Raw genomic sequence first — 10,000 nt, 5'->3', positions numbered from 1 at the left:
AGGCCGGGGACCGGCACTACCTCTGAAACAAACAAACAGACTAGGTTGTTGTGCATGTCTGACAGTGACTGAGAGTGAGGTGGTTATAGCGTTATGGGAGCTGGGGTGACTGGTGGGTGAGGAGGGCCTGAAAGACTTCAGCACAAGAGGGAGCCACTTACCCAGCCTGCGGACACTCACTGCTCTACTCCTCAGCCAGGGGTCGACTCGCTCCTGCAAATGTGGCTAGAGTGCTAGGTTAGCTTTGCACTCTGCAAGGTAAGGATAAAAAACGTTAACATCACATGTCAAACCTGAATGGCATATCTGACAGCAGACCTAGCTATAAACTGGTAAGGGAATAAATTTACCGGAGGACGCGATCTAATTGATTGGTTTTGCCAAGAAAATATGATTATTTATATCATTTTTAAAACAGTATTTGATTCAAAGCAGTTTATATTTACTTTTGTTATTATTGAAATGCAACAAGACAAGTTATAAATCAAAGTCCCTTATACCAGCATTTCCCATATTGCAGCCAATTATTTTATTACACAGGCGTAGCCAGGGGGGTTCTTGGTAATGTGTCCCAGTGTTTTGAGGCGTGTTAACTGGGGTGTCTGTCCGCTAAATCTTTTAATTCTTGTCTGTATAAGCTAGATAGATGATCGCGAGATATTCGGGTAAAGCGGCCATATAAGTCACTGGCAACCCAGGCGCTTTGGATATTTTTTTTCATTAATGAACCCTCCAATATCAGGACTGGTTATGCCCGTGTTTCAGAGTAAAATTTTGTATTCATCTCGACAATTTTGAAAATGTTTTTTAGTGAGAAACAGGTAGCATGCATCCAAATGAAATTGAATTTTAACAATGCCAATAAATCCCATCCGGTAAATTTAGTGGGGTTTAATTTACAGTGATGAGGACTAGGGCCGACTGAGAGGTGGTGGCGACACCATGCAGCTGGTTACCCCAGGGATAGAGACCTGTCTCCATGTGCATCCCCTTCTTAGTCACGCTAGGCTAAGCTCTGTCTAAAATGCCCCTCTACTGAGTGATGGGTGTCAGATGGGAAGCCTCTACGCACCAAACCGGGACCGAGTCCACTCAACGAGGATGAGCCTTAGCACATATGGTTGGACGGCTGGGAATTTTACGACCGAAGGACACGGCGGAAAAAGCTGACGAAACAGAGGTAGAAACTGTCTAATGCCCGACTTTTTTATGTTGAAGATAGTGTTGCTCTTAAGAAAAAAAATATGAATTCGGTATAAAAATGAAACAAACTCAAAGTTTTCGTGCCGTTTGTACGGTTAGGTTAACAAAGAATAAATGTCTAGCATCGATAGCTAATAGTGTTGTTGGGAAGTACGAGCAACATCCCAATAACTCGAAATAACTTACAAATGATTGACTGAATGAAAGGAAAAGCCATCCTCGCATTATGTCCTAAGTCATGCTCGCGGGTTTCGTGTATAGAGGAGAGCGGTGGTGAGGATGAGTGCAGAGAGCGCAGTCGAGACGGGGCTCTGTCGGCTCCTCCTCAGTCTCCCCCCCCGCCCGCTGAAAGAAAACGATGATGCGGCCGTTACTGGAGAGGCGGCGAGCAGGTGTGTTCTCCTAGCAACCCACAGCCACGTCCTGACCATCAAGTCTAGGAGATCAACAGTAATGCTCCATCCTTCCTGATGGAAGATGAACCCAGTGGTAGACTCAATTGCACATTATTGGGGATTCAGTGATATCAACAATCTATAATCAACCATCAGATTTATCTACACTTAACTACATCAATTATCTTCAAGCCTGATAGCTAATTTTATCTTTCATATTTACATATACAAAATCTGAAATACAATGAGGGGGGTCCCCAAATCTAGTAGTTTATTAAATCTAATAACAATAGATAATACAGAAAATGCAACAGCCCAAGTGAAGATGTGGGGCAAGAATACAGTACAGGAGGCAGGCAGGAGCGCGGGGCAGGGGCGGCAGCGGCTACAGCAGACGCCAACATGAACACGTCGCCTACTTGACTTACTCTCCTCATTTTTATAGTGTAAATGGAAAAATACACATGGTATGAATCATTTGTTTATCTTGTGTCTGAATCATGGTTAAAGTTTAGTCACATGCAATTTAGAGGTTCCTGGAGCAGAAAGCTTTTACAGGGTTGCTGTGTCGGAGACCTTTGCAACGGTGGGGCTGCTTCACCGCCGCCGCCAGCATGCGGCAGCGGAATAATTGTATATCAACTTTTAGAAGAAAGGCCTAGAGTAAGAAACGGGACTGCCTGTCTAAGACCATTCAGGGAAGCAGACGCTGTGGCGGTCGATGGCGTCTGGGTGGCGCGGCGGTTCGGAGCGACGCCGGTACGCCCCGTGTAACGGTCGACCATCGCCTCCCGGCCGCCGTCTTGCTGAGAGAACTCCCGCGAAAGAGCAATGTGCAAAATAACACCACGTGTCGAGCTAACCTCTTAGTATTAGGCCAGGTGTGATTCTGGTTCTTGGCTGGGAGTGAACTTAGGACTAGACCTGGCCTGATGCTTGGTTCTTGGCTGGGGAGTGAAGCTTCCTTTTTACATAAGGCTAGTTGGAAATATTGGTCGGGGATCTTAAACTATATATAACAGAAATTTGTGGTGTGTTTAAGTCTTTGAGAAACATGCAAGCTTATACTTTTTCTATGCATCATACAATGCATCATTATCTTAATGCAATGCTTAAACACCAATCACAGCGACGATATATAAAAAATGATCGCATTTTGAACACGATACAATCAGAAATATAAAAAGAAAAGCAAAATCTACGCTACACACGAATTTTTGTTCCTATAGACAAAAAACAAAACAAAACATGAACAAGAAAACAAACGCATCTATACGCCAATACCGTTCATTTGACACCAAATCACTTCTTAAAGAGGCTCTTAATTTAACAAAAAGAATATCGTAAGGAAAAGACTATATAAACTCCCCGCTCTTAGCCAGCCAATTGCTATAACCGACGTCGATGTCCAGTCATTCACCGAAGCATATATGGAGAGTGCAAAGATAGCATCGCATTCATATCTACACATAAGCCTTTCAGAGACAAGTCTGTCCACAATGAGCTTGAGAACACATGCATACCCTGGACAGTGAGAACCTCTCGAGTTTTCTGTATACTCTAGATGAACTACACTATCAGCTGATACCAACTCCCTTATGTCAAAATATCCTTGTTATGACAATGGTTTGAAACCCTTTTCTAGCTATTTTGATTAAATTTAATACAGTCCAGCATGTGTATGGCAATTTTCATTCGTTGATAGCAATACTCGTATATTTGGATTTCCTTTATCGATATTATGCCGGGAGTTGGGAACAGTTTTCAAGGTAATAACTTCGGGGTTGTGGCAATAGCTCACGTGGCCGAGGATGGAGACAAAACAACTGTTAGATATGAACATTGTGTGCGTTTTCTCTCTCTCTCTCTCTCTCTCTCTCCCTCTCCCTCCCTCTCTCCCATCCTCCCCTTTCTTTTCCTTTATCCTCCTCTCAATCTCCCGTGCACCCTCTTCTGTCTGCCTCTCTTCCCCTTCTTACTCTCCCGTTCACTCTGCTCTCTCTTAACCTTTCATCCTTCCCTATATCTCCCTTCCACCTTCTTTTCCCTTTCCCTTCCCCTTATTCTCTCTCTCCCATGTTCCTCCTCTCTCTCCTTTCCACCCTCTTCTATCCATCCCTTCCTGCCTCTCCTATCTTCTTTCTCTCTCTTTTTATTACCTCCATCGTCTCCCTTTAGAACCATGGCCACACCCTCGCTTGACAAGACAGATATAAGTCACAAGTGCAGATAATCCAACTGATGCAGAACTAAGAAATAGTAATGATAAATAGATAAAGATAAAATAATAAAATGAAGACTAGACAGGGAAGTAAAATGCAATAGTAACGGTACTAAATTATTTTAAAACGACTTTATGAACTATTGCGACTGCAGCTGTTGGCATCACGTTTAGTAAGACGTTTAGCTCTCAATTGACTAGCTGTATGTATTTCTGTCTATATGTGTATATTTACGTGCTTACAGCCACTTGTTTTACAAAATTAAAAATCTATGCTTAGCAGTGACGACGAACGTATAACAACAATTTTGAAGTATGCATCATGATTTATTTAATTTAAATTTAAACTATCACATGTTCTGACTTGGATCAACCGAAACGTAACCCCGGACCGCGTGACAGGATAACGTAAGGGCGACAAGAATACAATAATAGTCATTATCATGCACCTAATGGGCGGTCAGAAATCGAAAGTCGAATTTTGGAATGGGATTATGTTTTGGAAACATACACACACAGTGTAAGCTCGATCGATTGAAACATAACCCAAGACGACTTTTCAAATTAAATCCGGGTCACGTAACACAGAGCAGGGACGCCGAGACGCATTTTGGAAAGGGAATTATGTTTTGTTGTCGTGCTTCACAGGAAGTTAAGATAAAAACGTAGATTAGGGGAAAATAACGTTACTTTTGTGGATATTAGTTTTAAGATGGTAAAGTGCCGGGTTTTATATCCATTATGCTTTTGTTACCATAAATCTAATAAAAAAGAAGTGTAGATTTCTATCACTATCATCCCCAAGATAAATACAGGCTTTGGGAAATGTCCAGATTACCATAACTGTGCCACAGAACTGCCAATATATAAGATAAAGAGAAGATAATAAAAAAAGATATATGTATCGAATCGTCAGTAAATATATTCTTCCGAAGTTAGATGTTAGTCACATAAATGCGCAAAATACACCAACACTCGCAGAGAAAAAAGCCCCTTCCAAACGAAACCAGTTATTGTATATGCATGAAAATAATACTTAATAAAAAAAAGAGGAAAAAAAATGCCATATACCCTATGTTAGGTTATAACCATGCGACATGCCAAAGCACATCTGAAGTGGAAGTGTATGTGAATGCATCTCTCTTCTTTCATCTCTTTATTTATTCCCTCGTTTATTTATTAATTTCTTACCCATTTTTTTTCGAATTTGCAAAAAAAAAGTGATGTGTCCACATAACCTTCTTGGTAGCTTCTTCCTTGGCTAATTAAGGAATGCAATGAATAAGACGTGATTGGGAGAAAGTTGATTGGGCAGATTGGAAAATGGAATGATCAGGAGAATGACGAAATGAAATCGGATTAAAAAGAAACGAAAGAAAAATAAAATAAGAGAGAGAGAGAGAGAGTAAAAAACAAAAAGTAGAGCTTGACGAATCATAAAAAAAACAAATATAAATAAAATTTAAAAAAATAGGATATGACAACCAAATATAGGAAAAATGGAAATAACCAAAAAACAAAAGAAAAAAAAAGAATAATATATACAAGTCGCCATCATGATGAAGTGAGGTCGCGCGGAAGTGAGTAAAAACGTAGAAACGAAGCTTATCTGTAGCTACTCGAGCCATGCAGCGAAGTGAAGGTGGACATGCACACTAAAAAGCCTTACACGACTATCTACAAGTAAACGGCACCAGTGACACTGTATGCCGGTGCCACAGACGCGAGTCCAGGGGAGAAGGGGGGGGGGAGGTGGCAGTCTGGGAGGGAGTGTGCAGTGGAACAGTTGAGTGGACTGGGACTTTTGTGTTGTCATGTCATGTCACGTCAATTTTTTTTTTTTTTTTACTATGTTAGGGGCAATTGTTTTTTGTTTTGATTTTATAAAATCAGTTAGAGGCTGCTTTTTCAGTTCGATTTAGCATATTCTCTAATATAGTGGAACTATGTAAATTGACTAATTTATAGGAGTACATTTTTCTTGCCTTTTACATAGCGAAAGTGATTTTTGAAAATCCTTTGTAAACTGGATTTTTGTGTGTGTGTGTGTGCGTGTGCATGTGCGTGCGTGCGTGTGTGTCAGCGTGTGTATGTGCATGTGCGTGTGTAGGCCTAGGTGTGCGTGTGTGTATGCGTGGGCGCGTGCGTGTCCGTATGTGTGTGCGTGTCCGTGTACGTGTAATCACCCGCTCACTAATCCCCCACAGCAATAAAATCTGCTAATACACACAGCCTCTACATTCCATCACATCTTTTACCGCCCACTACACCTACAAATTTCCCCAATGTCCTAAGTCCCCTCTCCCGTGTTAGTCGGTTCCACGAAGTCGGGAAACGGGATCGCTCAGTAGTATTTAGTCATGTGAGTCGGTTAAACAAAACCAAGTCCTCGTGAGTCAGAGATGAGTCAGATGTTACAGGACTCGCGACAGTGTGGCTGGTGAGAGTGCCTGTCTCACATTCCAGTCTCTTTGTAGATTGTTCCTTTTATTATGATTATTATTATTACTATACAGTCATCGGTGGGTAAACTTGGGAGTCTCGGTTCACAAAACGATATTTGGATCTTGGTACCAAAAATTTTTTTGTTTGTTTGTTTGGCAGTGAATTGTGATTGTGATCTCAGTGAGTCAGGTGATTCGTGATTCGAATCTAAATTTAGATTTACAGAAGGGATATATGTTTATTAATTTATTTATATTATTTTTAAAATTAATCTTGATAACATCGATAATCTCTTCATCGGATAGCCGAATCACAGAAGAGGTAATAAATGGATAAATAATAAAAATCTAATAAACAAGATCACGCGAATATGGTACTTAATTTCTCCTCCTTGGGAACACGAAGGAGAAAAAAAAGAGCTGAGAAAAAAAATTATAAAAAATAGAAAGAGAGAGACTGCTGTGTGACTGGCATTGGTCGCGCTGTGGGGGGTGTGGGGGGGGAGGGGAGTAGTGCCGGAGACTTGGCACCCTCTCGCATAACTCACGTGGATGCCGTGGCGAAGGAGGTCACCCATGGCTCCAGGAGGTTGATGTAAAAAGTGAAGGGATTGCGGCGCGTGCAGAGGAAGTAGATGAGGTTCTGGATGAGCCACTGGTAGATGAGCACGCCCACCACCACCGTCACGATGAAGAGGCCCAGGTTGCTCATGACGGTGCTTAGGTTCTTGACGATCAGGATCTTGCTCATGATTACACTCGCCACGCCCACGGGTGAGAGCCTGGAAGGGGGGGGAGGGGGGGAAGTAGAGGGGAAGGGGGGAAGAGGAAGACGTTAGAGGTGATTTTTCTTTTCTCTCTTTTTTGAAGTGTATATCTTTCATTCTTTCTCTTGTTCTCATTCTCTCTCTCTCTCTCTCTCTCTCTCTCTCTCTCTCTCTCTCTCTCTCTCCCTCTCTCAATCAATCAATCTCACCTTTACTCACTCTTTAAATCTCACTCCCTCACTCTCATTCTCGCCCTCACACTTACCACATGATTCCAGTCACGATCTTGAGAATGACAGCATCAATTACAGAGAAAAAGTCGACCACCACGGCACCCTTCTTGCCCAGGGACCCGAGGATGGTTCCGAAGACGAGGCAGAAGACGATGATGCCCAAGGTATTCGTTCCTGCCCGGTACTTGACCTGTTTTTAGAAATGCGAAGGTTATAGCGTCAACATCGAGCGAAATGCGGGGAATGAGATGAAACGCATTTTCAAGAGATAATCAAAACGAGGCGGTGAATATGACATAATTGTTTAGAAAACGAGTTTGTAAAGAATAAACAAACACCGAAGCTGACGGAATAACTCTTAATTGAGAAGAAAATTGAATTAATGACTAATTGAGAAGATTAAAAGCAATCTTACCGTTCGCACAAGCTCGGTGATCTGTTCTGACTCTCCTGTGCCTGTGATGTTTTCATGGATTACAGACTGTTCGTTATACACAGTGTGTACCTGAAACAAATGAATAGATAAGAGTTTGTTTTCGTGTTAGCATGTTGACATCAACACATTTTTATTGCAATTAAAAAAGTGGGAAAGAGAGAGAGGATGAGGGTGGGAGAGGGAGAGAGAGAGAGAGAGAGAGAGAGACAGACAGAGAGAGATTATGGAAGAGGGAAGTGGGGAAGTGATGCATGGTGAGGGTGCAGGGCGGGAGGGAAAACCTATGATGTTGCATGATCAATGAGAGAGAGACAGAGAAGGAAAGTGAGAGAGAGAGAGAGACAGGGAAGGAAAGTGAGAAAGAGAGAGACAGAGAAGAAAACTGAGAGAGAGAGAGACAAAGAAGGAAAGTAAGAGAGAAAGACAGAGATAGAAAAAAAACGTGACAAACAGATAGACAGACAGAGTGACAGAGAAAGAAGAAGGAAGAAAACAAAGATTTTTCAAGAAGGACGAACCTGTTGGAAAGATGCTTGGAACAGATTCTCCGGGAAGATGTTGCGTCCGAGATCCAAGAATCCATCGAGAATGTTCACAGTGGACGAAGGACCCGCGTCGGTAATCTCACTCGATAAAGCCTGGAGATGAAATGAAAGATTTTTTATTTATTTATCTATTTATTTATTTATTGAATCGCCATTTCTCCTTCGCTGAGATAGATTTTTTTTTTTTTTTTTTTTTTTTTTTTGAATCGCCATTTCTCCTTCGCTAAGATAGATTTTTTTTTTTGAATCGCCATTTCTCCTTCGCTGAGATAGATTATTATTATTATTATTATCATTATTATTTATTTTATTTTATTTTATTTTTATTATTATTATTATTATTTTTAATCGCCATTTCTCCATCGCTGAGATAGATTTTTTTTTTTTTTTTTTTGAATCGCCATTTCTCCTTCGCTGAGATAGATTTTTTTTTATTTATTATTATTATTTTTTTTTTTTTTGAATCGCCATTTCTCCTTCGCTGAGATAGATTTATTTTTTTTATTTTTTTTATTTTTTTTATTTTTGAATCGCCATTTCTCCTTTGCTGAGATAGATTTTTTTTTTTTTTTTTTGAATCGCCATTTGTCCTTCGCTGAGATATATATATATATATATATATATATATATATATATATATATATATATATATTTTTTTTTTTTTTTCTTTTTTTGATGTTTTTTTTTTTTTTTTTTTTTTTTAATTGCAATTTCTCCTTCGCTGAGTTACGTGTTTATAGTGTACGGGTGTAGACTCGCTGTTCCATATTCTTTCCATTATTTTTGATGCTTTTTTTTACTTTTTTTTCTTATGAAGTTGCTTTTAAAAATGACATAGAACGGGGATAGATTCTGGACAATTGAACTCTGGCTAGAAATGTCCTTAGATTTTTCACTCTAACCGACACCCATGCAGAAATTATTCGCCAAGTAGGCCTATCCGCCTGTCCGCAATCATTTATTCTTCCTTCCTTATTTATCAAAAACATTTCTCTCACCATAAGAAAAAAACACCATTTGTAAAATCGATCAAGATATATTATCCAATCATTTCATTACCATTGAACATTCACAAATCAATCCACATTCAGACATATTAACTAATCACCATTACATTATCGTTAAACATTCACAAACCAATCCATATTCATTGAATTAACTAATCATCATTACATAACCCTGAAACATTCACAAATTAATCCATATGGAGACATAATACCTACCACCATTACGTTACCATTAAACATTCACAAATTAATCCACATCAAGACATATTAACCAATCACCATTACATTATCGTTAAACATTTACAAATCACTCCATATTCATATAAACTAATCACCATTACATTACCATTAAACATTCACAAATTTATCCATATTAAGACACAATACCTACCACCATTACATAATCATTAAACATTCACAAATCCATTTTTTTTTTCTTTTCTCTTACCTCTTTGGCCAAGGGAGATCCTGGGTGAATAGCAATGGCCAGCAAGACCCCCAATATGGCATTAAGGAGGGAAGTGGCCATAAAATAGAGCACTGTCTTCACCACGATGCGACCATTCATCTTGGCGTTGAGACTGGCTGATCCTGTAAGGGTGAAAATCGCGGGGTGAAGATGGTGATTCGAGGGTTTTCTGGGATGTGGGGTGGGGGGGGTGGGGGGGGTTGGGGGGTTGGTAAGGGTAGGGGTGAAGTGGGGTAGGGGTGGATGTGTGTGTGTGTGTGTGTGTGTGTGTGTGTGTGTG

At 40.2% G+C, this 10,000-nt stretch overlaps 1 protein-coding gene across 7 annotated transcripts in view; it reads right to left on the bottom strand.

Annotated features, from left to right (window-relative positions):
- Positions 1 to 10,000, bottom strand: part of LOC113828230 (excitatory amino acid transporter 2) — a 124,338-nt gene that overhangs the window by 7,754 nt on the left and 106,584 nt on the right. For all 7 annotated transcript variants that reach the window (XM_070130091.1, XM_070130099.1, XM_027381159.2 and 4 more), the window contains 5 exons: positions 9,700 to 9,842; positions 8,218 to 8,337; positions 7,679 to 7,768; positions 7,296 to 7,453; positions 6,812 to 7,045 (listed from right to left, as the gene is read on the bottom strand). In XM_070130091.1, coding sequence (XP_069986192.1) covers positions 6,812 to 7,045; positions 7,296 to 7,453; positions 7,679 to 7,768; positions 8,218 to 8,337; positions 9,700 to 9,842 — 745 coding nt within the window. The remainder of the gene's footprint in view (positions 1 to 6,811; positions 7,046 to 7,295; positions 7,454 to 7,678; positions 7,769 to 8,217; positions 8,338 to 9,699; positions 9,843 to 10,000) is intronic.

This window comes from Penaeus vannamei, chromosome 2 (genome assembly GCF_042767895.1).
Source record: "Penaeus vannamei isolate JL-2024 chromosome 2, ASM4276789v1, whole genome shotgun sequence".
In the NCBI taxonomy this organism is placed as follows: domain Eukaryota; kingdom Metazoa; phylum Arthropoda; class Malacostraca; order Decapoda; family Penaeidae; genus Penaeus; species Penaeus vannamei.
The sequence above is the reverse complement of the archived record's forward strand: the minus strand, read 5'-3'. Positions and strand labels throughout refer to the sequence as shown.